General features: G+C 53.6%; 9 protein-coding genes across 9 annotated transcripts; 6 read left to right on the top strand and 3 right to left on the bottom strand.

Moving 5' to 3' along the window:
• The first annotated feature begins 44 nt into the window (after window positions 1-44).
• On the top strand, window positions 45-1946 carry CAOG_01602 (exosome complex exonuclease RRP4). The gene is made up of 6 exons (XM_004364413.2): window positions 45-236; window positions 370-565; window positions 667-735; window positions 840-1021; window positions 1340-1481; window positions 1605-1946. The coding sequence occupies exons 1-6, from the start codon at window positions 70-72 to the stop codon at window positions 1812-1814; spliced, it is 966 nt and encodes a 321-aa protein (XP_004364470.2). The 5' UTR covers window positions 45-69; the 3' UTR covers window positions 1815-1946.
• Window positions 1947-2109: 163 nt separating this feature from the next.
• CAOG_01601 (hypothetical protein) lies at window positions 2110-4466 on the top strand. The gene is made up of 5 exons (XM_004364412.2): window positions 2110-2156; window positions 2272-2584; window positions 2833-3903; window positions 3986-4056; window positions 4155-4466. The coding sequence occupies exons 1-5, from the start codon at window positions 2129-2131 to the stop codon at window positions 4358-4360; spliced, it is 1689 nt and encodes a 562-aa protein (XP_004364469.1). The 5' UTR covers window positions 2110-2128; the 3' UTR covers window positions 4361-4466.
• CAOG_01600 (hypothetical protein) lies at window positions 4389-6178 on the bottom strand. Its single transcript, XM_004364411.2, has 2 exons — window positions 5131-6178; window positions 4389-5020 (listed from the first exon to the last, which is right to left on the bottom strand). Exon 1 carries the CDS (start codon window positions 6044-6046, stop codon window positions 5141-5143), a length of 906 nt encoding a protein of 301 aa, XP_004364468.2. The 5' UTR covers window positions 6047-6178; the 3' UTR covers window positions 4389-5020; window positions 5131-5140.
• A 354-nt stretch (window positions 6179-6532) lies between these two features.
• CAOG_01599 (hypothetical protein) lies at window positions 6533-8563 on the top strand (the record flags this gene model as incomplete). The annotated part of the gene is made up of 7 exons (XM_004364410.2): window positions 6533-6600; window positions 6677-6760; window positions 6844-6927; window positions 7013-7096; window positions 7175-7249; window positions 7329-7439; window positions 7510-8563. 7 exons carry the CDS (start codon window positions 6533-6535, stop codon window positions 8561-8563), a joined length of 1560 nt encoding a protein of 519 aa, XP_004364467.2.
• A 304-nt stretch (window positions 8564-8867) lies between these two features.
• On the top strand, window positions 8868-11540 carry CAOG_01598 (prostate-specific membrane antigen). The gene is made up of 4 exons (XM_004364409.2): window positions 8868-10143; window positions 10240-10342; window positions 10471-11115; window positions 11245-11540. Exons 1-4 carry the CDS (start codon window positions 9111-9113, stop codon window positions 11447-11449), a joined length of 1986 nt encoding a protein of 661 aa, XP_004364466.2. The 5' UTR covers window positions 8868-9110; the 3' UTR covers window positions 11450-11540.
• A 226-nt stretch (window positions 11541-11766) lies between these two features.
• CAOG_01597 (myo-inositol monophosphatase 1) lies at window positions 11767-13057 on the top strand. Its single transcript, XM_004364408.2, has 4 exons — window positions 11767-12033; window positions 12214-12318; window positions 12414-12498; window positions 12568-13057. The coding sequence occupies exons 1-4, from the start codon at window positions 11774-11776 to the stop codon at window positions 13009-13011; spliced, it is 894 nt and encodes a 297-aa protein (XP_004364465.1). The 5' UTR covers window positions 11767-11773; the 3' UTR covers window positions 13012-13057.
• On the bottom strand, window positions 13015-18642 carry CAOG_01596 (kinesin). The gene is made up of 19 exons (XM_004364407.2): window positions 18373-18642; window positions 17606-17705; window positions 17413-17486; window positions 17143-17299; window positions 16920-17063; window positions 16435-16813; window positions 16192-16340; window positions 15714-16096; window positions 15557-15634; window positions 15328-15471; window positions 15081-15254; window positions 14808-14997; window positions 14655-14725; window positions 14296-14562; window positions 14105-14206; window positions 13857-14018; window positions 13404-13768; window positions 13277-13299; window positions 13015-13197 (listed from the first exon to the last, which is right to left on the bottom strand). The coding sequence occupies exons 1-19, from the start codon at window positions 18553-18555 to the stop codon at window positions 13139-13141; spliced, it is 3204 nt and encodes a 1067-aa protein (XP_004364464.2). The 5' UTR covers window positions 18556-18642; the 3' UTR covers window positions 13015-13138.
• Window positions 18643-18725: 83 nt separating this feature from the next.
• Window positions 18726-22059, bottom strand: CAOG_01595 (hypothetical protein). The gene is made up of 11 exons (XM_004364406.2): window positions 21935-22059; window positions 21417-21491; window positions 21120-21302; window positions 20915-21022; window positions 20712-20826; window positions 20369-20619; window positions 20142-20279; window positions 19932-20072; window positions 19771-19836; window positions 19066-19677; window positions 18726-18968 (listed from the first exon to the last, which is right to left on the bottom strand). The coding sequence occupies exons 1-11, from the start codon at window positions 21989-21991 to the stop codon at window positions 18882-18884; spliced, it is 1833 nt and encodes a 610-aa protein (XP_004364463.1). The 5' UTR covers window positions 21992-22059; the 3' UTR covers window positions 18726-18881.
• Window positions 22060-22408: 349 nt separating this feature from the next.
• CAOG_01594 (oxoglutarate dehydrogenase) lies at window positions 22409-26543 on the top strand. The gene is made up of 4 exons (XM_004364405.2): window positions 22409-22772; window positions 23445-25830; window positions 25954-26293; window positions 26385-26543. Exons 1-4 carry the CDS (start codon window positions 22440-22442, stop codon window positions 26482-26484), a joined length of 3159 nt encoding a protein of 1052 aa, XP_004364462.1. The 5' UTR covers window positions 22409-22439; the 3' UTR covers window positions 26485-26543.
• The last annotated feature ends 106 nt before the right edge of the window (window positions 26544-26649 follow it).

Below are 26649 nucleotides of genomic sequence, written 5' to 3'. Positions count from 1 at the left end.
TTACTAATATATTACCATTCATTCCAAGCCCTCCAGTCTTTGTTTTATTCTTGTTTTGAGTTTGCTAGTATGATGGACGTCGAGCCATCATCATCATCGTCGTCCTCAGCGATGCAGTCGTCGTCCGACTACAGCAGTGCCGCGATCGCAGGCGCAGCAGAGCTCTTCATTGCTGCCAACGGCCGCCACATTGTGTGCCCAGGCGACACCATCACGACCGAAACCAGCTTCATGCGGTACGACATTGGGGAAGGGAAAAAAAAAAAAAAAAGCCATGTGCTCGACCGAATGGAGCCTCACTCACTCACTCACGCCCTCTCACTCACTCACTCGCTTCATTTGCATTTGCTGGAACAAAACAACACATAGTGGCCACGGAACGTACTTCCAGCAGCAGAGCAAGGACGAGAACGAGCAGCCTGCACAGCTCACTGCGGCGTACGCGGGCATTGTCGAGCGTGTCAACAAGCTGCTCGTCGTCCGGCCATTGCGCACGCGGTACAGCGGCGAGGTCGGCGATGTTGTTGTCGGCAGGGTCACTGGGCTTGGTGGCAAGCGGTGGAAGGTGAGAAAACGCCAATAAAAAACCAACATGTCTGAGATTGTTCGAGATCTCTCAACATTGAGCTCACCCATTGTCATTTTTGTGACTACTTGATGTTGCAGTTGGACATTAATGCGCGCCTCGATGGCATCTTGCTCCTGTCGTCGGTCAACTTGCCAGGAGGTGTTTTGGTAATGCTGCTGCTATTGGCTTTCTTTTGCAACCATGTCATGTCTTCGATGCATCATTTGATCTCATCGATTGTTCTTCTGTTTTGTGTCTTCCCCTTGATCAGAGGAGACGATCTGCCGAGGACGAGTTGATGATGCGAGACCACCTCACTGAGGGCGACGTCATTTCCGCTGAAGTGCAGTCTCTCTTTAGCGATGGCACCCTCTCCCTTCACACGCGCTCGCTCAAGTACGGCAAGCTTCACTACGGATCGTTCATGAGCGTTCCATCAGCGCTTATCAAACGGTAAGTCCTTTTCTCTGCTTTGTTTTTTCATTTCCTCTTTGTGCCTTTTCCTCTCTCCATGGGTCGACCCCCCACATACACCCACATCCATTCTACATTCTGGCGACGATGAAAAATTTTCTTGAAAAGCGAGCATGATACAAAAGTCGTACAATTAGGACATTGTTTCGGCTTCATGTGCTGAGCATTTGTATTCATACCCTGAGCCACTTCTTTCTCGTTTTCTCCCCCTTGATTCTGTTTGCTTTTTTTTTTCATTTCTCGCGTTTGACACTCTTCAATCTCATTTCTGGTCTTGTGCCCTCTCCCATTTGATAGGTGCAAAAACCACTTTCACGATCTGCCTTGCGGTGTGACCATGATTCTTGGCTTGAACGGATACATCTGGCTGTCCGAGACGCGGGCGACTGCGCAAATGCAACTGAATCCGAATGACGAGATTGAAGAGACCTCCTTCCAGGTAGGAATTTCGCTTTGCTGTTGCCATTTGAATGAATGGGGTTGACTGGCGATGTGTTTTTCGCTGCTCATTCTCTCATTGCGTTCCCCCCCCCCTTTTTTTCCCTTCCGATTCTCTTTGTAGATTACCTCCATTAACGCCCGAAGCAATATTGCGCGCATTCGCAACTGCATCAATGCTTTGGCATCGCGACACATGCCCATTTACGACTCGACTGTCGTCTATGCTTACGACGCCTCGCTCGAGTTTGACGTCAAGGCCCTTTTGCAGCCCGAAGCCATTGATAAAATTACAGCGCATGCGCGGGCACTCGCTGATCCCGGCGCCATGTGAACAGTAGCGTTCGCTTTGGTTTTTATAAGTTATTGTTAACGCTCCTTTTTCTTCTATTTTTGCTGTGGTTGGAGAACTCTCCTCTACATTACCTTGTTAATCATCCTGTTAATACAACTCATAGTGCTTTCATTTCTACTTTTTTGTGCTTCTTCTGACTTTTTCAGAGTGCATTTGAGCGTTGAAAATTCTTTCGAATGCAAGCCACTTTCACCAACCTTGCACGATGAAGTGAAGCTGAATCCCTCAAACAGCAAACAGGGTTTCATTTCATATCATATTCAGTCCACTTTGTTTTCTTTCTTTGCAGCACAATGTTGCTCCGGCACCTTTTACTTCTGAGTAAGTTTTCGTTGTTCTACCTTCGTCCCCCTGCCTAATCCCAACACCCTGTGAATTCTCACTTTGTTGCATGATGATTGATGATGGATGGATCTTGATGTTTACTTCCTGGCAGGCCTCGTTGCAATGGCCTGCTCAGCAGCGACGCCGCTCACGTTGGTCGAGCTCACTGTTGACGCCGTGCATGGCTCTGACACGGAAGGCACCGGCCAACCCGACGCCCCGTTCCAGACCATCCAGCACGCCGTGTCTGTTGCCATCAGCACCACTAGTTTGGCCGATGCTGTCTCTTCTGGCGCAGGGACTGGCGCTGGCGGTGTCAGCGTCGGCGTCGTGGTCACTGTAAATCCGGGCAGCTACTCGGGATTGCCCGTCGCGCTCGCGTGTCAGGCACCGTCCGCCATCGGATCGCTGGAAATCGCTGGCAGGTAATAACCACGGTGCACTAAGAACTCACTTGCTCCCGCCCACCAATCGCCCTCTCGTCGCCTCAAAGTCGGTTTGCATGGCTCTTCACACCTTCACATGCTGCCCGTGCCGCCACGACCCCTGTTCACATCCCCTGCGGTACCCCACCCATTGCAAACAAAAAGAAATCAACGAAGCGCCATGTACACCGATCCTGTTTTGGTTTGTCGTCTCATCTGCGATTCCTTCTGTTTGTGCTTTGAAACAGTGGAGACGCCACCGTGCTCAATCTCGCGTTTGCCGTGACAAGCTGCAATCTGACCATTCGCAACACCCTGGTGACCCTGCCGAGCGTGTGGAATGTCGTGTACGGTAGTGCGACAATTCAGAACGTCAGAGTCGAGTCCACGGCGTTCGCTTGTGCTGTTCGCGAGGCCTCGTTGCAAGTCGACTCGTGCTTCTTCCACAACGTTTCAGGCATCTCGCTGCCCAATGCACCAGCTGTTGCTCCAGTCGTCTCTGCCATTGCGTCAGAGAACACGGCTGCTGTGCTTCAATTTTCCAACGTGACATTCTCTGATTCGTCGTCTGCAATTCCGTCGGCCAGCTTGCCTCGGCTGGTTTGGTCGTCGGGCATGCAGGATGTGCTTGTTAATGCGAGCACATTCCGGCGCCTCGAGGCATCTGCTTCTGCCCTGCTGCACTTTGACTCCATTTCCGGCAGTCTTTCCGTGACAAACTGTGTCTTTTCCGACGTCCAGGCCTCGCCGTCACCTGCTGTGCCAGATACCTCCATTGTTCGCATTTCTTCCAGCAACCAAGTTGCATTCAGCACCACGCAGTTCACACGGTGCTCGACCACAAACTTGGCCGCTATTGAACTTTCAAATCAGTTCAACGCGACAATCACGTCCTGTCAGTTTGCTGACAACCTGGTCGCAACCTCGAATCTGAACTCTGGCACCATCATCTCGGCTGTTGACGCTGCCAGCTCTGCCAGCCTGACTGTCAGAAGCTCGACCGTCACGTGCAACGCCCTTCTTCAGCCCGACACCTCGCGGCGCTTTTACGCGCCCGTCGGCGGTCTGTCAAACGGGCAACTCCACTCTGCAAACGTGATTATCGATCGATCGTGCCCTTCCTCCTCGGCAAACTCGGCACCCTGCCCAGCCGGGTTTTCCGTGACCCACTCCCTGCAGTGCATGCCGTGCGCGGCTGGGTCCATTCCTAGCGCCGATCAGCTGTCATGCACGTCCTGTCCAGCCGGCACTTTTGCTGGATCGGATGGCAGCACCGTTTGCGAGCCCTGCCCTGTTGACACGTATGCCGGAGGCCCAGGGTGAGCCAAATTGTGTGTTTTGTGGCTGAAGCGATAGCGTCGTTCGTTGATCTTACAGCTATTGGTATGATTTCCCGTGCAGACAATCCATGTGCTATACGTGCAGCAACACACTTTTGACATCGTCGGAAGGTGCTTCGTTATGCACGACTCGTAAGCGATCAAATGGCTTGGTGTTTTTCCTTTTAATTTGGGTAAAACCCGTCCACTCATTGCCTGCCGTTTTTGGGTTTGTTCGGGTCATCAAACAGCTACGACACTCTGCATTGCTTTGATTTCAATTGCATCCGTGCTGATTGCAACCTCTGCCGTGGGTCTGACCCATGCACGGCTGACTGCCAACCGAACGGCGCTGCAATCTCGCATTCAACGCGCCAAGTTGTCCCCGGCCCAGCGTCGAAAGCAAGGGCGTCCGAATTATGGAGCGATGAGCATCGACGAGTGGCAGCGTCAATGATGCTAGACCGTGGTCGTAGCATTCAATTGTTTGAAATACATGTATCAACAAGAATTTTCTGACTGTCTTGGTGCGATCAATTCACAAATGCATAACAACAATCGACCAACATTAAACAAGGAGAAAACAAACTCGAACCAAACATCACTGGGAACCAAACATCACTGGGATCAACAAATTTCTTTTCGGCATGGATTGGATTGGCTCAAGCTCCTGCCCGCTTACAGAGCATCAAGCTCTTTGCGAGCGTCAACCAACGTTTCTTCGTCATCCATGGAAACCTTGAATCCATCCGACAGCGCCAATTCAAAGTAGGTGCGCGCGTCAGCCGGCTTGCCGCTTTGCTTGTAGCACCGTCCGATGAACAGCGGGTTGGCACGCCAGAAGAACGGCGTGGCAGCCTCGGCCTGCAGGAAGAGCTCGAGCGCCTCCTCCACCGTGGCCTCTGGCGGGCGACCAAACAGAGCCGCGGCAGCCTTGCGCTCGTACCACTTCAATCGGGACACCTCAAAGCACCACCGGCCCAACAAGTGGTACGATGATCCATCCCGGGGATCGAGCTCAATTGCACGGCGGACGTGGTCACGGAAGGTGAATGCGGTGGCAATCCTCTCTTTGGCTCCTCCAAACTCGGCGACTGCAGTGACGAGAATGGCAAACCTGTGGGCGTTTTTGGGTGAGTGATTGTTCAACAGCAACACCCCCTAACCCCCCCCCCAACCGCTGATTTTGACAAAACACAAGCAACCCTCTTTCCCTCACTCACTCACCACTTGTGCATCATGGCAGACGTGTCAAACAAGACAAGACCCTCATTCGCAAGCTGAAAGTCCCGGCCTCGACGAGGCGCTTGCGCTCATCCGAGCCCGCAGCGTGGGACGTGCTCAGATCAAAGTACGCACGAGCATATCGCCAATAGACCTCTTGGCCGCGGTTGACGCTGGTCGGGCTGGCGTCGGCGTCGAACGCGGTCTTGAGCATGTTGAAGACGGACTGGAACTCCTTGGACTCGCGCGCATGGTCGACCTTGACGTAGAACGTGGCGTCAATCTCTTCCCCGCTGCTTCCAACGACTTTCTGAGCACGAAGCGCGCCATTGACGGCTGCAGCGAACGCGCGCGGGTCTGACGCAGCGGCCGCAGCGACTTCCATTGCCTCGACATCGTCGTCGTTCTCGCCGGCCGCCGGCGCCGCACCCGTTGCGAGGTGTCGCGCCTGGGCAACCACGCTCGCTGCAGACGAGTTGGAGCGGGATCGGGCGTCGTAGAACTCGTCCTCGGCGGGCTCCTCGTCCCAGGCCGCGTCCTCGAGCGGCGTGCGGAACCCGTCCGTGCCCAGCTGCGTCGACGACGACGACGACAAGGAGGCAGACTCGAACGATCCTCCCGCGTGCGACTGGTAGCGGCTGCCGTTGAGCTTGGCCGCCTGCCGGTCTGCATCGTATGTTTGCGCCAATCCACGAACGGCGTCCGTCAGCGTCTCGATCGCGAGCACGAGCGGCTGGTCGTTGGGGCGTGTTGATGTGGTGGACTTGGACTTGGCACTGTCGAGCATGCGGCGCGTGGTGATGGCTGCGAGCACGCCGCCCGCCGCAGCGCCGAGCGCGAGACCCAGCGCGAACGCAGCCGACCGCGATGCAGGCAGCAATGCGACGACAACGTCAGCACCACCACCACCACCAGCCATGTGTTTGTGATATCAGCAACGAGGGAGAGAAAGAGATTTAGAGATTGAGGGAAGAGGTCGAGGTCGAGGTCGAAGCGAGTTGAGGATGGGATTGAAAAATTGAAAACTGGGGAGATTGAAATGGGATTGAAAAAGTGGAGTGACTTTTGTGGACAAGAAGAATCAGACTCAGACTCGGAGCTTCAATGTTGATGAATTGTAGGATGGGAATTACAGGGGGAGTTGAGTTGAACTGAGATGGAGATTGAATCGAGAAGGATTGAATGGAGAAAGTAGACAGACTTTGTTGGGATGCAAGCCAAGTTCACCCCCGCGCGCTTTTCGCTCGGTCGGTCGCTCCCGGCGATGAGCATGAATATCGAGCACGAATTTGGAAAGTGTAGAGCAGAATAATGGGTTTACTCTGGAATTGAGACTGCTTGAGGCTTTTGGAAATGAGGGACAGTCTTTTGTTGTTTAGCTGTGTTGATTGAAAAATCTTCCAAAATGCAGAATATGAATCAGAGACAGCGCGAGTTGTATGACAAGGTCAAGAATGCGAGTGGACAACTCGAGTAAGAGAAGCGCCTGAGTTGATTTGGAACACAGTGTTGACAGCGCGGGTGTGCTGACGAAAATGGAGGGAAACAGTCAGATTGGGAAGAAGATTGGCGACGCAGAAGCACAGGCCATTGCTGAAGCACTCAAAGTGAACACGACGTTGAAGGAGCTCCTGTAAGTCAGCTCACTTTGGTTGATGCATGCGAATGCGATGCAATCGAGGGAATTTAATGCTCACGGATGGAGAGGTTGAACAGTCTGGGTGACAATAAGATTGGCGATGCTGGAGTGCACGCGATTGCTGAGGCACTCAAAGTGAACACGACGCTGACTTTGCTCTTGTAAGGCATTTCACTTTGACTAATGCATGTGAATGAGTAATCCAACAGAGGACGAAGAGTGCTCACTGATGGAGGGGACGGACAGCCTGGACTACAATCAGATGGGCGATTCTGGAGCACAGGCGATTGCTGAGGCACTCAAAGTGAACACGACGCTGACTTTGCTCATGTAAGATGGATTGCTTCCAAATGCTTTGAGAGTCGTTCGACTCCTGCTCCAATCTGACGATGTAACCGACGATAACAGTTTGTCCCAGAACTTCTTGACCAAGGCTGGAATCGCTGCACTCAGGCAAACGGGCAATACCATTTGTAAATTCGAGTAAGTCTCTCTGCAAGCTTTGCGGTTCCTGTATGAAGCAAACTTTGAACAACCATTCATTTGCTTGGCAAAATTTAAGTCATGACTTCGGCAAGCTTGACAACCAGCGTGTTCCATCGCTTGCCGACTTGGCCCAGATTGCGGCTCGTGCCGCAGCGAATGTAGCAGAGATTCAGCAACTGCGCGCCAAGTTGGCCGCCAAAGATCAAGCGCTCGCTGCCCAAGATCAGGAGCTTGCTACCAAGGAACTTGAACTGCAGTCAGCTCTTGATCGCAACAACAGACCAGGAGCTCGCTGCCAAAGTGCAGGACCTGCAACAACTTCGCTCAAATCTCGTTGCCAAGGATCAGGAGCTTGCAACCAAGGATCGTGAACTGAAGTCAGCTCTTGATCGGATCGAAGTACTTGAGCGCAACCAAGCCAGCTGTGGATCTTTTTCGAACTTTGACGGACCCATCCCACAAGTGCCTCTCGCCACTCTCGCCTCCGCCACGAACAACTTTGCTGATGACTCTCTGGTCGGCGAAGGAGCATTTGGTCGTGTGTACGGCGCCAGTCTGCCTGGACCGACTGTTCCGGTCGCCATTAAGAAGCTGTCCGCCGAATCGATCCAAGGCTATGTCTCATTTCAAGCTGAAGTGAACTCTTTGTCTAAATTCCGTCACCCCAACATCATTGCCATGCTGTCGTTTGCCGAGGCTCAGAGTGAATATTGCTTGGTTTACGGGTTCATGCCAAACGGTTCTGTTCGCGATCGCTTGAATCTGAAGAACAACACTCCCGCGTTAACCTGGTCTCAGCGCCATCGAATTGCGGCCGATGTCGCCCGCGGCATGCACTACGTCCAAACCGCATTCCCTGATCATGTTCTGTTCCATCTCGACCTCAAGACGGACAATGTTCTTTTGGACGCGCATTTCAACGCAAAAGTTTCGGACTTTGGTCTTGTTCGTGTTGCCCAGCTCGATGACAAGAGCTACCTTCGCACATCGAACGTCCAAGGTTCCAAGGCTTACATGTGTCCGGTGTTCTTTGGTGAGAGTAAGATTACCATCAAGACGGACGTCTATGCTTTTGGCATGATTCTACTCGAGCTAGTGACCGCCGCCAAGCCTGGGCCCACACTGAAAACTGATATGCGCAAGGCTGTGAAAACCCAGAAATTCGTTGAGATGCTGGACTCGGCCCTCAAACCAAGCGAGGCGGAGCTCCAGAGCATCAGCGAGCTTGTCACGCTTGCGCTGGAGTGTCTTGACGAAGCTGCCGACGATCGCCCATCCTTTGGGCAACTCATTGCTCAATTGGACACTTGATAAGCCGAAGGTGTTGTGCCAGTTGCTTCCTGGCCTGTTCGTTTACCAGTGTTTCTTGCTTTCGCATTGTTGTTGTTGTTGCTGTTGTTGTTGTGCATCACTTCCATGTTTACATTTCCTTGTTGTCTTCGCTGATTGTTGTTCACGAAGGGAAATACAACGTTTCTTGCTCGGTTAGACAAAGTCAATATTCAACAAAGTCGTTCCTTTCGATCTGCAAATGGTGCCTGGTTTCTAAGACTTTTTTTGTTTTGCCGTGTGTTTTTTGTTTGTTTTTTTCCTTATTTGCTCATCCTCAGTCTTTGGTCTTGCCTTTGTTTTTCCCACCACCAAATGCATCGTCCTCAGCGGCAGCAATGGATTGCCAATGGCTGCGCTCCGAAATGGCGCGCAATGATGCGACTCGCTGCTGCTGTTGCAGTGCTCGTTGTCGTCACGACGCTGTTCTGCGCTGGCGTGCGAAGGCGCATCCCGTCGTAGCGCAACCGCCGCTACAGCTGCTGGAGCCAAGAACGAACACCAGCAGCAGCAGCAGCAGCAGGCGTGGATGGAGAGTTTCCCGCCAATGAGCGCGGACTTCCCGGCTGGACCAGCTCTGAGCGACGCTGAGGCTGCATTCCTCCAAGTCCCCGAGGCAGAGCGATGCAGGGCGCATCTCAAGTACCTGACATCGCTGCCGCACGTTGCAGGCACCCCCGGCGACTACGAGACGGCAGAGTACGTGCTCAACCAGTTCAAGTCGTTCGGATTGGACGCGGTCATCCAGAACGAGACCGTGCTGCTCACCGCGCCCGTCGAAGCTGCATCGGCAAAGCTGTACAGTGCGGATGGCACCACGCTCGTGTATGCTGCGGCGCTGAGCGAAGATCTGCTCGACCCGACCGCGGACACGCCCTACCGCAACCACTCCTTCCTGGGTTACTCGCCCACCGGGTCTGCAGCGGGTCCGCTCGTCTATGTCAACTATGGATCCACGGAGGACTTTGAGTATCTTGTTGCTCAGGGAGTCAACCTCACTGGCGCCATCGCGATCGCCCGCTACGGATCCATCTTCCGCGGCCTCAAGGCGCTCAACGCACAGACGCACGGCATGGCGGGTCTGATTATCTACTCGGATCCGAGTGACGACGGCTATGCCCAGGGCCAGCTGTATCCCAATGGCCCCTGGCGCCCAGAGAGCGGCATCCAGCGCGGATCAGTCGTCTTCAACTCGCTCTGCGGAGGCGATCCCGGTCGCGGCGTGGACAAGTGCGGCATCCCCCTCGAAGACCTCATCCCTTCCATTCCCGTTCTGCCCATGGGCTATGGCGATGCTGTGCAGTTCCTCTCGCACATTGTCGGGGCTCCTGCTCCTGCTTCCTGGCAAGGCGCGCTGCCCTTCCAGTACAACATTGGTCCCGGCGCCTTTGCCCGCATCGCTACCAACAACACCCAATATACTACCGACATTTGGAATGTTGTTGCGTACATTAACGGCACCGACCCTGTGGAAGGCGAGGACTATGTGATTCTCGGCAACCATCGCGACGCCTGGGTCTACGGCGCCGTCGACCCCAACTCTGGCACTGCTGCGCTGCTTGGTCCGTGGTTGGTTTGGTTGGTTCGAGTCGAGTCGACGAGAGAGAGACACGCACATCTGATTGATCGCGTTTTTGAACATTGATTGTTTTGAACAGAAATCGCTCGTGCCTACGGCGTACTGCTGCAAGGCGGTTGGCAACCCAAGCGTGGTTTGGTTTTGACATCGTGGGATGGCGAAGAGTATGGATTGCTCGGAAGGTAAGCACGATATCAAAGGCTCAGCGGATTTTGTTTGCGATTTCCCATATTCTTCCATTCTGGCCTCATCCTTCTGTGTTTCGCTGACTCTTGGTCTCATCTTTCTGCTCCTCTTCTCTTCTTTATAGCACTGCTTTCGGTGAACGATTCGCAGACGACCTCATCCTGCATGCCGTGGCATACCTGAACATTGACACGGCCGTCATGGGTCCGCAGCTCTGGGTCACGCTCGTGCCGAGCCTGCTGACGCACTTCCGTCAAACAGCGGCACTCGTCAAGGACCCCGTCACCGGCAACCCTCTCAGCGTTGAATGGGACGGCTCGTACGACATCATGGGTTCTGGCAGCGACTACACGGTGTTTTTGGACGCGCTGGGTGTGGCCTCGGGCGACTTGCTCTTTGGCGGCGCGTACGGTGTCTATCACTCTGTTTTCGATTCATTCAACTGGATGGAAACGCAAGGTGACCCAACGTTCCAGTACCACGAAGCCTGCGCCCAAATCTTTGGCCTGGTTGGGCTGCGCCTCGCTGACGCTCGAATTCTTCCATTCAACTACACCGAGTACGCGTATGCCATCTCGACCTTTTACCTTCCCCAAGTGCAGCAACTGGCGACCGATGCCAAGCTGCCCGTGGATTTCACTGCGCTGACCAACGCTGCGCAGCAGTTCGCGAGTGGCGCCTCCAAGATCATGTCCCGGGTCGAGCAAGCCTACAACAATCCCAATTACAACGTTGTGGATTTGAACTCGCGTTTGTTCCTTGCAGAGCGGTATGGTCGATTTGCATTGTGTATTTATGGGTTTTTTTTTTTCGAGTTTGGTCAAGATACAGCGAATGTACTCACCGCTCTGCTTTTCCCCCACGTCGATGCTGCTCCTGTTGCTTCTGTCTGTAACAGCCAATTCACCGACCCGAATGGCATCATCAACCGCAAGTGGTTCAAGCACACCGTATTTGCGCCCGACCGTGAGAATGGGTACGATGCCAGCAGCTTCCCCGGGATTGTCGATATGATTCGCACTGGCAACGCGACACTTGCGCAACAAGCAATCACCTCAGCTGCGACTGCTCTTTCGAATGTGGGCACGTTCTTGAGCTATTGACCGATGTGAGCGGAAAGTTGATTTGATTTTGGACAAGTTGGTTTCATCGCCGATCTCGAGTTTGAAATACACCCGCATTCATCAAAGTACCTGTAGAATGTTGTCGGTTTTCTGGATTTGGGATGTTAGCGACCAGTAATGCGAATCAACACAGAAGAGAGCAGAAACTTTGGAATCAAAGTTGCGGAACCGGAGCGCGGCGCGGCTTCGTGCAAAAAACCACTTCGATATGCTCATCCCAACCCATTCAATGTATGACCATTTTCATTTCCCTTCAAACTGAATCAAATCTGAGCAGCTCAGCTCAGTCCATTTCTGCCAAAAATGTCAACGCATCCTCGCGACGAATCCGACGCCGCCGCCGCCGCTCCGGCCGCCAAGCGCTCCCGCCTGGAGAGTGTCGATGAGTTCTATGAGACTGCCGTGGCCGTGGCCCGTGAGGCTGGCGCAACCATCCGCGCCGCGTTTGACAAGAACAAGTCGGTCATGCTCAAATCCGCGTCGACCGATCTCGTCACGGAGACCGATCAGAAGGTCGAAGCGTTCATCATCAACTCGTTCAAGGACAAGTTCCCGAGCCACAAGTGAGCGAACGCAGGACGACAGTTGATGGGGATTTGGGGATTCTAATGCACTTGCCATACGACGTGTCAAACTGTGGAACGGTTCCACATCCTAATCCACTCACAGATATGCAACCGCAACAACATATGAAACTCAATGTCGTCAATACTGACTCATTTGCTTGATTGTTGGAAACGCAGGTTTATTGGCGAAGAATCGGTCGCTGCGGGTATTCAGTGCGAACTGACGGACGATCCGACGTGGATTATCGATCCGCTCGATGGAACGACCAACTTTGTGCATCGGTACGCAACAATATGCGGAAATGGGATTGGGGCGGAAGCGGGGGGGGGGAGTTGCGGAGTGGTTTTGTTCTCAAAATCTCGCCTCAATTATTTAGCTTCCCGTTCGTCGCCGTGTCCATCGCACTGGTCATCGACAAGGCGCCAGTCATCGGAATTGTCTACAACTGCATCCTGGACGAGGTATTGCACTTGGTGGCTTTTGTTGCCGCGCGTTGTCCCAATCAAGTCTGACTTGTTCTCATCGTCCAGATGTACACGGCAGTTCGTGGACGTGGTGCGTTCAAGAATGGAGTGCAAATCACCACTTCGCAACAGACTGCAGTCAACACTGCATTGATTGGCACCGAGTTTGGCAGCAACCGCAAGGACGAGGTTCTCGCCACCATTCTCGAAAACATGCGCTCGCTTGCTGGCGAGCCCAACGCCGCTCACTCGATTCGCTGTCTGGGCTCGGCTGCGCTCAACCTGTGCGCTGTTGCGTCGGGTGCAATGGACGCCTACTTTGAGTTTGGCATTCACGTTTGGGACATTGCTGCCGGCATTCTCATTCTCCAAGAGGCCAACGGCGTTGTTCGCAACCCGGACGGCACCGAATTGGACATTATGGCTCGTCGAATTCTGGGCGCGTGCACGCCGCAGCTTGCCGACGAGATTACCTCGCGGATTAAAAACATTGTGACCCCGCGCGATTAAGGTGTCGAACTGTTTTTGTCAAAAGAATGAACCACTTTTCCTTGCAGTTTCAAGAGATTCATTGGGTTTTTCAAGTCACTGAATTGATCGACAATGCGGATACGTAGAATAGACCCAAAAAGTCAGACTAGCGATGCATGGGCGAGTTTTGAGTCGACTTGCGATCCAGGCGCTCCCAGAAGTGAGCTGTTCAAGCAAAAGACAACAATGAGTTGAACAAACCAGAATTCTTCCAATAGTAACAACAACATCCTCAAGCACTCACCTTTTGACGGAGTTGCATCGCCACTAGCAGAAAAAACAAACGCAGGCAAAGTAAATTGAAAAGGTGAGACTGCACGCTCGCCACCACAAGCACACTCAAAAGCAAACAAAAAAACAAAAACACCTACCCGGGCTTGCGACTGCCACCTGAGGCTTGCCGCAGCAATCCGCCGCCGCGAATGGGCTTGGCCACACGCGGACCCTCTGCCATTCGCGCGACAATGGACGCTGGTGATCGCTCAGAAGTGGCAGAAAAGCCACCAGCCGTCGCAACGGCCGCAGAAGAGCTCGTGGACGACGTTGCAGGTAGGGTGCCTTGCTGCAAGAGGGCGAGCTGGTCACGCAGCCGAAGATTCTCGTTTTCAGTCTTGCGCAAGCTCTCCTCCTTGTCATTCAGCAACCCTTGCAGCAGCATGACACGCTCTGTGCGAGTGGTCAGCAGCTTTTTATTCATGGTGCTCTCATTTGCGAGTTGTTCGTTTTGATGAATGAGCTGGTCGACAGGGGGAAAAACAAACGGAATCGTAAGATGCTTGCGAGCCCCAAACCAAAACAATTTCCACATCAAACGAGCCACTCACCTTGGACTGCACAGATTGAACTTCTTTGAGCGTGTTCTGCAGCTGCCGGATCTTGGCCTCACGGTCGATAACGCGGCGATTTTGCTCCTTTTTGCCGGCCAATTGAACAACCACCTCAAAGTTCTCGTGTGCAGAGTCGAGCGCCATTTCCAGTTCGACCACCTAAAACAGCGGTAGCAGCATTGCAGGGGATGAGAAAAAGGAGAAAGGTTGCCGAAACGAGCTTTGAGAAACCCCCCAGCACAAACCTTCTTGCATTGGCCAGCAATATCAATGAGCAGACGTTTGTTCTCCGCTGTGAGAGAGACGGAGGCGTTGCGAAGCGTTTCGAATTCCCGCTGTTGAGTGCTCTGTCGGGGCCCAAACAACGCAGATGCAGTTCAGAACAAGTGACAATGCTTGTCGCCTTTTTGTGTTTTTCTTCAAATTGAACACGTACCATCAACGTCTTGAGCGACTCGAGCTCGGCCTCCAGTGCTGACTGTGTGTGACTACCCTGAGACGACAACTTTTCAATGGTCTCGGCTGCACTCGCCCGCTCGCGCTCCAGAGTCGTAGTCAGCGACGAAATTTGCGCCTTTTGATCGCGATTCAGCTCGGTCAAATGGTCGACATCAGCCTGTTTGCGATCCAACGAAGCGCGCATTTCTCGTGTTTGTGTTTCGAAGAGCTCCATGTGAGCTCCCAGTTGCTGATTCAAGGACTCCTACACACACACACCAAAAAAAAAACAAAGAAAAAAACTTGAGATCGAATCCTACAAGAACAAAGTGGCTCCTCAGAGGTCCCAGGACATACTCTGCTTTCTTTAATCTTCTCGGTCTGATCCACGGACTGCAGGAGCTGCTCTTCGTAATGAATCACCTTGTCTGCTCCAGATACATTCGCAGCGAGAGTGAGCTGACAAAAACCACTCAACACATCCACCGATCGCAAAGAAAAACGCCGTACTCAACAAACTCGACACTTCATCTTCGAGCGAGTTGATTTTCTGCTTGTTTGTCTCGCGTTCACGCAGCGCCAGAGCCAGCTGAGCGGATACATCCTCGAGACGCGCCTCGTTGGCCGAAATCTGAGCTTCCCGCTCGACGACCAGATGTTTTGCTTGGTTGAGTTTCTCTTGCAAGGCTTTTTCGAGAATCTGCAACAGAAATTTCGATGTTAGAGACACGAACGGAAAAAGAGAGACTGTTGATAAAGCGAGAATCCGAAAAGCCGACAAACCTGCATTTGGCTTTCGGGCGTGTCATCAAGGGACAGCTGACGCGTAATATAGTCCGCGACGTGAGGATCACGGTCGGTCTGACCTTTGACGCTTGCAATAAGGTGTCCCAACCGATCCGCAGTCTCCTTGGCGATGCGTCGCTCAGTTGCGCCGGATGTGAGATCGGTGGCCTCCTGAAAACATCGAAAAGGAGTCAATACGGGCACCCGCAGTCCAAGCCCAACAAAGCAACTACCATTCACTCACTTGTTGAAGTTGCAGCTGCATGGCCAATTGCTTATTGGCGTCGGTAAGCGACTCGATCGTCAGCTCAAGCTCGTTCGTTTCGATCGCGGCGCGCTCTTGCAATCGCTTGAGAGCAGACACTTCCGTGTACAAGTGATCGCGCTCCTGATGCAATAGAACGGTCAAAAGGGTCAAATAAGACGAGGCATGAAACGAAAATCTCCAAGGAGCAAACGAGAAAATATCGTACAGTCACTAGGCTGGGCACTCGCAGTGCCTCAATCCGAAGCGCCTTAATTTCTTCTTCAAAGGCCAGCAAGAGTTGTTCCTGATCAACGATGCAAGCGCAACTGTGAGCGGGACGACCAAAGCCTCAGGGTATTTTTGTTTCTTTCGTTGTGCTGTACCTTGACTTGAATCTGATCCAAAAGCTCGTTCTCGTGACGAAGAAGCTCATCACGCTCCTGGACAGAGAAGCTGTTGTTGGGTTCTGGACGATCCATGCCGGAGATGGTCGATTCAGCAATGCTCTGCGTGTCGTGGTTGGCAGAGTCGCGAGAAACGTCAAAGCTCGGGCCACGCGATGCCTCTGCAAGGCTGTGAGAAGAGCTCGAGTGTGGCAAAAGCAGTGAAGGAGGCTGGTCGGCGGCAGCCAATGCCGACAACGACTGCGACGATGACGACGTCGAGATGGGAACGTTGCGATCGTCTTGCAGTGTTTCAGTTAACTCGCGCAGTGCAGCTGCCTCAAGTGTGAGAATGGCATAGTTGCTCGGCGCAACATGACCACCTGTACAAGTTGTGAAGGCGCGAAAACGAAAAAAAAAAAACAGTCAGGCAATGAAACGCAGACAAAAAAAACGTCCAAATTCACAGCGTTCATACCCGCCCGCCAGATAGAAAGCTCTTGCTCGGCCAAAACTAGCAACCCCTTGAGCTGAAGCAGCTCTGCCTTGGCCTTTTCCAATCGCTTGCGAAGCTCGTCAGCGCTCAATTCTTGATTGACGATGGCGTTGTTCTTGATGCGTTTGGCTCTGTGGGTTTCGGGATCAGAGTCAAAAGAGATGAGCGCGTGGCGAGCCTCAACCAAAGGAGACACAGAGCGAGAGAGAGAGAGAAACACAGTACCTCGTGCCAAAACGAAGCGAAGAAATCGTCTCAGCCACATTGTAAGACGATGGCGAACAGTTGATAATGATGGTGGTGCGAGCGTTGCCACCCAGCGATTCTTGAAGAACGCGAGTGAGCTTGCTGTCTCGGTACGGGACATGGGTTGCCTTCGGGTCGGTCAGAGCGTTGATCACATTGCCCAAGGCCGAAAGCGACTTGTTAATCTTTTTGGCCTCTTCTAGCGTTTGGCCCGCAGCACCTGTTTTGCCAATCTTCTCAGAGCCGGCAAGATCGACAAGACACAGCTTGCCCGTCCGAACAGTGCGGGTAGTGAGGTTTCGCTGCTGAATAACGACCATGAAAACCGAATGGCTGCGCGAGCTGTCGGCATTCATTTCTGCATCACAAAACAAAACAGAGCAAGTGCGCGAGAGACACCGAGACGTCAAGGTGAGGAGAATGGTGCAAAGCGATGATCCACAAGGTTTGAATTTCGAACGAACGTGTGTGCGAAACGGCACGGCTGCCTTTGCCAGCCTTCATGACGTCAAGAACCTCCTGGGGGTTGGCCACGTAGACCTCAGTGACGCCCTTGACATGCACGCCGTTGATTCTGTCTTCATGAATCTGCAAGTTGTCCTTGGAAGCTGCATACCGCCGTGAGTGAGTGTTCTGGTTGCTTGTGCCGTGGTGCATACACATCCACTAAGATCACCATTTTCTTACTGTCGAGCAGATCACGGATCTTTTCAAGGTAGATTTCAAAGTACGACACCTTCACGGTGAATTCGAGGTGTTCTGGAGCGGATTCAATGTAGTCAAACATATTTTCAATGATGCGAGGGATGACGCCCTTGAACCGTTCATCGTCGATATCCGGACCCTGTTGTTGTTTTCGGTTGCAGTGCAAGTGTGCAGGACAGCGTGAAGCCAGACAGGGTGAGCACGAGTCAGAAACGCAAAAGTCAGTCGAAAAACAAGCAGCCTTCAACGCACCTCCATCGTAAAGGTCTTGCCGCTGGAAGTTTGACCGTACGCAAAAACTGTTCCGTTGTAGCCTTTGAGAACATCTGCACAAGTCCAAGCGTTGTGGATGAAACGTCAAATCGGACGTGAATGGAAACGCGAAAATTGCAACGCAAGCCGTCATTCAGCCATTTGTCATCAAAAGGAACGGAAAGCGACTGACCTTCGACAATGCTCTTCACTGCATATTCGTACACTTGTTGCTGCGACGTGAGTGGGTCGAAGACGCGGTCGAACGCAAACGACTGTGGCACGCCGGCCTCCTACCAAACAATTCCAACCAACACAATGTTCCACCGATACCCATTCCGTCAGTGTGATATCACCTATAACACGATAGTAGCAAGCAGGAACGCTGACAGCGACGACATGGCTGATAGATCTCTCTCTCTCTCTCTCTCTCTCTCTCTCTCTCTCTCTCTCTCTCTCTCTCTCTCTCTCTCTCTCTCTCTCTCTCTCTCTCTCTCTCTCTCTCTCTCTCTCTCTCTCTCTCTCTCTCTCTCTCTCTCTCTCTCTCTCTCTCTCTCTCTCTCTCTCTCTCTCTCTCTCTCTCTCTCTCTCTCTCTCTCTCTCTCTCTCTCTCTCTCTCTCTCTCTCTCTCTCTCTCTCTCTCTCTGTCTCTCTCTCCTGCCCGCCCACCTTCGTCTTTAGCCCCCATTCTGCAACCCTCTCTCTCTCGCTTTAGAGTGGAACGAGGATTTCGTCACACGCAATGCGCGTCGGTTCGGCGGGGTAAACCCCTAAACCGCCGTCCGCTCGAGTCAAGCCGGCTCCCTTTGTCTCGCGTTGATGCCCATATCGGTTCGCGCATGTCTGTAGAGGGCTTTTGCGAGTTGCTTGGTAAGGGGGCGGGGTTAGGAGAAAGCGAAACGGAGAATACGGGTTTTTTGGGGCGACATGACGAAAGCGGGGTATGGTTGGGAAACGCACGTCGACGGTGACGCCACGGCAAGCAGCAGCATCGGCAGAGAGATCCGTCAGGCTGGAACGGAAGGCGGCGGAGGACTGCTGCGGCTGGGTCGGCGGATCAAACTTGACGACCATGGCCCCGCCCTTCGCCGCCTCAATGCCGTTCTGAGGGCGAAACCGGACAACCACACGCACATTCGACATGGTGAATATGATGTGTGATGGTGAATATGATGTGTGGATGTGTGGACCAAAGTTGAAAAGGGAACCGGAACGGGGAAGAAAAAAAAAGATGAATGAGTTGCTGCGTTTGGTCGAAAACTGCTCAGAAATCACCAAAATCAGAAATCATTCAACTGTGATGAAACAGCTGGTGCATGACGACGCGCTTTATATCGACACAGCAAGGACAGGCGTAGGGGAAACCCCCAAACATCAGCAGGTCCGACATTGAAAACAAAACAAAACGAGCAACAACAAAACAACAAGAGGGGAATAACGTTAGGTTTTTTGGAGAGTGCCGTTTGCCTTTAGAGATCGTCGTCACCGATGGTGCCGTCGTACATGGCATTGTCATACGTCTCGCTCTTGCCAGACTTCAAGGATTTGAACACGTCCTGATCAGAACAAACAAGCACACCAAAAGAACAAAAGTTAGACCTGGCTAAATGCCCACGACACACCATTCTCTAGGCCTCGGCACCAGCCTCTTACAGGGAGCTTGAGCTTCTTCTTGTAACCATCGTCGGCAGCGGAGGTCGAGTCAACACGATGGACACCACGCGAGCCGGTCGTCGTGGACGAAGTCGAAGGGGAGTACGACGAAGAGGAGCTGCTGTCTGACGCAGCGGCGCGAGTGGACGCAGAGGGTGTCGGCGTGGAGGGTTGCTGCGCTGCCTTTTTGGGCGTGCCTTCGGATTTGATGGCGGGCTTTTCAGCGGCCTTCTCGGCAGGCTTCTCGGCAGGCTTCTCAACAGGCTTCTCGGCGGGCTTCTCGGCGGGCTTTTGAACTGGCTTCTCAATGGGCTTCTGAACTGGCTTCTCAGCGGGCTGCTCAGCTGGCATTTCGACTGTCTTTTCAGCTGCCTTCTCAACGGCCTTTTCAGCTGTCTTTTCAGCTGCTGGCTTGTCTGCCTTTGGTGTCGGAGTTGAAGCCGCAGTGGGCTCGGAAGCACGCTTAGTTGGAGTCGCCGGCTCAGCTGGAGAAGCGGGAAGACTGCTTTGACGCGCCAACGGTGGAGGAAGGCGCCTTGCGGCATCCGCCACAGCCGCTTGATAATCGGCATCCGAGAAGGTCGGACCGTAGTCTGGCTTGGGACCCTTTGGCTGAAGACGATGAAAAGGATTGTTGATTGGGGATGAGTCACGAGTCCGAAGAACAGTAAAACCCACCCAACCAAAACAAGCAAGCAAACTCACCGACGGCTTGATCTTTTCCAGCAACTCGTCGACGACAGACTGAACGCACATGCTCATGTAGATTGTCTGTTGGGAGAGAGGAGGGAAGGGGGGAGGACAAAATAGTCAGAATCGTCACGGCTGCAACGCGAAAAGTCAAGGGAAAAAAAAAAAAAACTTACTTGAGGTCCAGCCATCGTCACCCAGCGCAGCTCGTTGGGGCCAAATAGATAGTCAAAGGCAAAGTCAACAACCTTGTCGTGTGCAGAAAGCTTCCAGCATCGAGTCCGGCGGACGCGGAACGTGGCAGCTTCGGAGCGTTTCTGCAGCAGACAAGCGATCAGCACACAACAGTCTGACAAGCGAATTACATCTGCTCATAGGGCTCATACCTGGCCGACGAGGCGCACGCGTAGATCATTGGAGCCGATGGCAACGATGACGCGGGAATCGGGCGCGGGATGGCTGCACACACAGGGATCGAGCTCAATGTAGCCAAATGTGTCCAACTTGGAGGCCACTTGCAAAAACTATGTGAATGGAAACGAGAAAATGAGACATTCACCAGAGACACAAGCGGCACAGAGGAAAACGAAAGAATGAAGAAGTGATTGCTCACCTCCTTGTGTTTGCGAGCCTTCTTCAGCATCTTCAGCTCCGCCAGCACGTTATCAGGAGGCGACATCCAGCCATTGTTGGCATCAGCCACGGTCTGTTGATAAATCCACTCGGTCGCTTGCTGGTCTGGGTAGATCTTTTCGAGGAGGGCGGGATCCCAGAATGTCGAGCGCAGACACAGCTCTCCCTTGCGAGTGGCGGCCTTCATCAGCGCCAGATACGGCGATTCAAAGTGTTGAATGCGGCGTTTGACTGGAGAGAGGGAGAGAGAGAGGAAGAGAACGAGTCAGGCACGAGAAATGAGCACACCAGTCGGCGAGCGCAAAATCGAGATTCATTCTTACTGAAACGCCTCGGGCCGGCGCCTTCTTCCTCCTCGGGCTCATCGCTTTCGATTTCCAAAAACAGACCAAACATGGGAACAAGGTCACGAGTCATGCCGTGCTTGTCCGCAATGAGCTAGCGTGTGGGTGAAAGAACAAGCGAAAAAGTGTGAGATTGCAGGACTTCCGACGTGAAGATTCAGCGGAGCCTCGCCCGCCCTTACCGCCAAGGTGCGCTCTGTTCGGTTGAGCGACAGCGTCTTGAGTGTAAAGATGGTTCCGCCTGGCAGTTTGATTGGAAATTCGACGGGTACCGATCTCTCGCGCATTTCCTGAGCAAAATACACATTCGTCCCAAAAATAAAAGCGGTAGCGCGTTTTGAGCTTTTTTCTTTCACGCAGCGACGGCGTATGTGGCACTGTCTGTACCTCTTGGCTCTCAATCAGAAAGTTCCGGAAGATGAGCGATCTGACCAGCAACGGGTCTTCGCCAACGGCCTGCAGGTACATTTCAATGCCGCGTCTGCGCTCCTCGAGCTGCTCCAGGGTCAGCGCCAGCAGCCGCTTTGGCGGGAACTTGGTCAGCGGCTTGTCTGGGTACTCGGCCTTGATCTAGAGGGGCAAGTCCATACAAACAAACGAAATCTCAATGCAAGTCCATACAAAAAAAAAAAAAAAAAAAAAAGGCAGCGAGATTGAGACAACGGCAAGACGAAACGAACGTACGCGCGCTTGGAGCTTTTCGACTTCGCTGTAGCGGATGGCGCAGTGATGGACGCCATTGATGTGGATATTGAAGACCTGTGTCATAACAAGTTGTGTGTGTGTGTTTGAGTGAGCGTTGCATTGGAGTGACACAAACAAAATAAAAAAAATAATAAAAAAATAAAAAAAGAACAACAAAAACATAAACAAATTGACAGATGATGGGGCCGACCAGCGACGAGCAGCGATCGCCAAGAACAAACATCGAAAGGCAATAGTGTGAATGTGTGTGTGTGTGTGTGCGGGTGCGGCGGTCGCAGTGGGGGGAGAGGGCAACACGAGAGAGAGGGAAGAGCAAAAAACCTGACGACCACAACTCAAAACAACTCCATGCAGGTGGAACGAGATGAGCGTTTGAGGGTGGGTGGCTTGGATGGATGGATGGATGGATGGATGGATGGGTGGATGGGTAGGGGTTGAGGCGTGTTGCTGCTCGGGTGGCGAGTGGGTGGTGGGGAAACGGACGAAGGGAGACTCACCGTGTACGCGCCTTTTGGCCCAGTACGCTCAGCGACGTCTGGAATAGCAAAATGCATTGGCGTCGAAGATAAGAAAGAAAGAGTGAAAACCAAGGAAGGAAAGGAATTGGCAGGACAACTGAGACCGAACAATAAGACACTGGCTTCTGTTGGCTGGAAGCGATTGTTGAGATTGGAGGATGGAGTTTTGATCAAGCACCACTGCACTAAACAATACCAGTACTGTAGTATTGGTGGCCTAATATTCAATTCCAATCCATGGACACAGATCAAGGTATGGCCATCCCACCAGTGCTGCAGTGGGCACAGAATGGCTTTTGCCTCTTCGCTTCAAATCCTTCCGCCTCGCTCGCTCCGCCTCACAAACCAGGGGTGTTTCATCCTTGTCTCGCGAGTGCTGTTGCCAGGCTTGGATGACCGCCTCACCTGCTCTTGCTTTATAAACCTGAGCTCGGTTCTCACGCTCTGTCCCAGTCTTTTTTTTTCTCATTCTTCCCCTTCTCCAATGCTGAATCTGTGTCGATTCGTGCCCAAGCGGCACGCGACGTCGTCCGTGTGTCGCGCCACCACTGCGCTCATCACGGGCACGCCATTAGCAACATCCTCATCATCCCCATCATCAGCACTGCGCGTTGCTGCGGCTCTCTCGCCCGCTGCCGCGCTCACAGTGCAGCGCCGCGCGTTGTCGGGATCGGCTTCGTCGGTCGCCGCTGCCGCTGCCGCTGCCGCCGCCGCTGCCCCGCCGCACCCCTCGGAGGCATTCCTGAACGGCACCAACGGCAACTACGTCGAGGAAATGTACCACGCCTGGAAGAGCGACCCTGCCAGCGTTCACCAGGTGAGAATGAAGAAGGGACAGAAAAGAATCAAAAAACTCAAAAATAAAATAAAAACGAAAGAACGGACTGCGCGCTGTGCCATCATTGCCTGAGACGACCGCGTCTGCAAGCAAGTCAGTTGGCTTGTGTGTCTGTCTGTCTGTGTGCCGGAGGTGGGTGGTCTGGTTGGAGTCGATGCCTCACGCGAGAAGAGCAAGAAGAGCGTCCTTCCAATTGCGAGATCGCCCTTTTTGTTCCCCCGCGTCCCGTGCTTCTTTTCCCCCCTCACATCCGGCAGCTCGACGTCCGGGGAAGCAAGTCTCGGTGAACCGTTGCGCGCGTTTCACTCGACTTTGACTTTGCTCTGTTTACGCACCGAGCAACGCAGAATGTGCGCCAAATCGACGTTAAAAAACACAAAAATCCAAAAAAAAAAAAAAAAAAAAAAAAAAAAAAAAGACACGTTGAAAGAGTCAATGTGGCCACAAGAACAACCCTTCCCAGCACAACTGAGAAAGCCCCAGAAAAACTTCAACAAACATAAACAACCAACATCTCAGAATTACAAAGTTGAACAATTCAACAAAGCTCACAACTCAAAACTTGCCAAATCGCGAAAACTCACTTCTTCCTCTCTTCTTTCTTTCTTTTTTTTTTTTTTTTTTTTTTTTTTTTCTTTTTGTTTTCTGCAGTCATGGCATGCCTTCTTCCGTAACGTCGATCGTGGCGTCGCACCGGGCGCGGCATTCATCCCGCCGCCGTCCATCATGCCGATCTTCCCCGTGTCGGCTGCCGCGATGGGTGGTGCCGCTGGCGCTGCTGGGGCCCCTTCGGAGGCCGAGATTGCCGACCACATCAAGGTGGTCTCGCTAGTGCGCGCCTTCCAGGTCAACGGCCACCGCATTGCCAACCTCGACCCCCTCGGCATCTTTGACGCCGATCTGGACGACTCCATCCCGCCAGAGCTCGAGCTGAAGAACTATGGCTTCACCGAGGCCGACCTCAACCGCGAGTTCCGCGTCACGTCGGTCATGCAGAAGGGCTTTTTGGCTGGCGACCGCCCCGTCAAGCTGGGCGCGCTCGTCGAGCGTCTGCAGCGGACGTACTGCCAGAACATTGGCTTTGAGTACATGCACATCCAGGACCGCGAGCAATGCAACTGGCTGCGCGAGCGCATCGAGACGGACGCGCGCCCCAAGCTCTCCCACGAGGAGAAGATTCGCATCTTCTCGCGCCTGCTCGGCGCCGACGGCTTTGAGGCCTTCCTCAACAAGAAGTGGAAGCACGAAAAGCGCTTTGGCCTCGAGGGCTGCGAGTCCCTCATCCCCGGCATGAAGGCCGCCATCGACACTGCCAGCAACCAGGGCGTCGACTTTGTCGTCATTGGCATGCCCCACCGCGGCCGCCTCTCCGTCCTCAACAACGTTGTCGGCAAGAAGCAGGAGGCCATCTTCTCTGAATTCTCACAAGTTAAGGCTGCCGGCGACGAGTCTGCCGGCGACGTCAAGTATCACCTCGGCATGTCGTACGACACTGTCAACGAGGCCACTGGCCGCCCCATTCACCTCTCGCTGGTCGCCAACCCGTCCCACCTCGAGGCCGTCAACCCCGTCGTCCAGGGCAAGGCTCGTGCCGAGCAGTTCTACCGCAAGGATACCGAACGCAAGGCCGTCATGCCCGTCCTCCTGCACGGCGACGCCGCCTTTGCTGGCCAGGGTGTCGTCTTTGAAACGCTCGGCTTTAGCGACCTGCCCCACTACACCACTGGCGGCACGCTGCACATTGTCGTCAACAACCAGATTGGCTTCACGACCGACCCCCGCTTTGCCCGCTCCTCCCCGTATTGCACAGACGTCGCCAAGGTGGTGCAGGCACCCATCTTCCACGTCAACGCCGATGATGTCGAGGCCGTGGTCTATGTCTGCCAGCTCGCTGCCGAGTGGCGACAGCAGTTTGGCAAGGATGTTGTGATTGACTTGGTCGGCTACCGCCGCCACGGCCACAACGAGGTGGATCAGCCAAATTTCACCCAGCCGCTCATGTACCAGCGCATTGATGCCCACCCGCGCGTCTTCTCGCTCTATGCCAAGCAGCTGATCAGCGAAGGCGTCGTCTCGCAAGAGTTTGTCGACCAGGCCGTCGGCAAGTACATGGAGGAGGCCGAGGCCGCCTTTGACCGCTCCAAGGACTTTAAGATGGACAAGAAGGACTGGCTCGAATCGTACTGGAAGGGCTTCAAGTCCTCCGAGCAGCTGGCCAAGATCCAAAACACTGGCGTCGATGTGGCCGCGCTGCAGCACGTCGGCCGTGTGTCGGCCTCGTATCCCTCCGACTTTACCCCGCATCCTCAGCTCGCCAAGATCCTCGCAACCCGCATCGAGACGATCGAGAAGGGCAAGGACATTGACTGGGCCACCGGCGAGGCGCTCGCCTTCGGCACCCTGCTTGCCGACAAGTTCCACGTCCGCCTCTCTGGCCAGGACGTCGAGCGCGGCACTTTCTCGCAACGCCACCACGTTCTCCACGACCAACGCGTGGACGGCCGCACCCACACCCCGCTGATGCACTTGTCTGCCGACCAGGCCCCTTACACTGTCACCAACAGCCACCTGTCCGAGTACGGTGTCATGGGCTTTGAGCTCGGCTACAGCATGGCCAACCCCAACTCGCTCGTCCTGTGGGAGGCCCAGTTTGGTGATTTCGCCAACACTGCGCAAGTCATTATCGATCAATTCATCTCGGCCGGCGAGTCCAAGTGGCTCCGCCAGTCTGGCCTCGTCCTCCTCTTGCCACACGGCTACGAGGGCAACGGCGCCGAGCACTCGTCCGCGCGTCTTGAGCGCTTCTTGCAGATGGTTGACGACGATGCCGACGTCTTCCCCAACATGCGCCACGAGGAGCGCAACCAAATCCAGCGCACCAACATGCAAGTCGTCAACTGCTCCACCCCCGCCAACTACTACCACGTTCTCCGTCGCCAGGTCTACCGCGAGTTCCGCAAGCCGCTTGTCGTCGTCACTCCCAAGTATCTGCTTCGTCACCCTCTCGCCCGCTCCACGCTCGCGGACATGGCCAAGGGTAAGTGAAAGGGGGGAGGGTCGCTTGTTGAGCTCAGGGGGGTCTTTTCGTCGAGTTGTTGAAAGTGTGCGTTTCCTCGCTTTGTTTACTCATGGTTTTTTTTTTTTTTTTTTTTTTTTGCAGACACTCGGTTCCGTCGCGTCATCCCCGAAGAGACGCCCGCCATCACGTCGCAGCCACAAGACGTCAAGCGCCTGATCTTCTGCTCGGGCAAGGTTTACTACGACATTTTCGAGGGTCGTGAAAAGGCCGGCTTGAAGAACGTCGCCCTCTGCCGTGTTGAGCAGATCGCCCCCTTCCCCTTCGACCTCGTCCAACGACAGGCCGAGTGCTTCCCTAACGCCGAGATTGTCTGGGCACAAGAGGAGCCCAAGAACATGGGTGCCTGGTCGTACGTCCAACCTCGCATCGAGACTGCCCTCAAGCAGTCCAAGACTCACCCTGGCGACCGCGCTCGTCCCAAGTATGTGTTTATTGTCTTTGTTTGCCGGAGCTTTTGAGTTGGCTCGTGCTAAGGTTGCTCACTTTTTACTGTTTGTTTTTGTTTTTGTCAGGTTTATTGGCCGTCGCCCCTCCGCCGCCACCGCCACTGGCAAGAAGAAGACACACTTGGCCGAAGAGGCAGAGCTCGTCAAATCGGCGTTGACGCTGTAAAAAGTCTCATGCTTTACACCTCTTTTTTTCCCGCTTAAAATAAAAACTTTGGTTGTGGTTGAAAAGAAAGAGTCCTTGAAGTTTTCCTTTCCGTGAAATTTTGTGCCTTTGTGCGCTAGAATGATGCAACTCACTGGATCCCTTCTCAAGAATACCACAGCGCTC

This window comes from Capsaspora owczarzaki (genome assembly GCF_000151315.2).
Source record: "Capsaspora owczarzaki ATCC 30864 unplaced genomic scaffold supercont2.2, whole genome shotgun sequence".
Taxonomy (NCBI): domain Eukaryota; class Filasterea; order Ministeriida; family Capsasporidae; genus Capsaspora; species Capsaspora owczarzaki.
The sequence above is the reverse complement of the archived record's forward strand: the minus strand, read 5'-3'. Positions and strand labels throughout refer to the sequence as shown.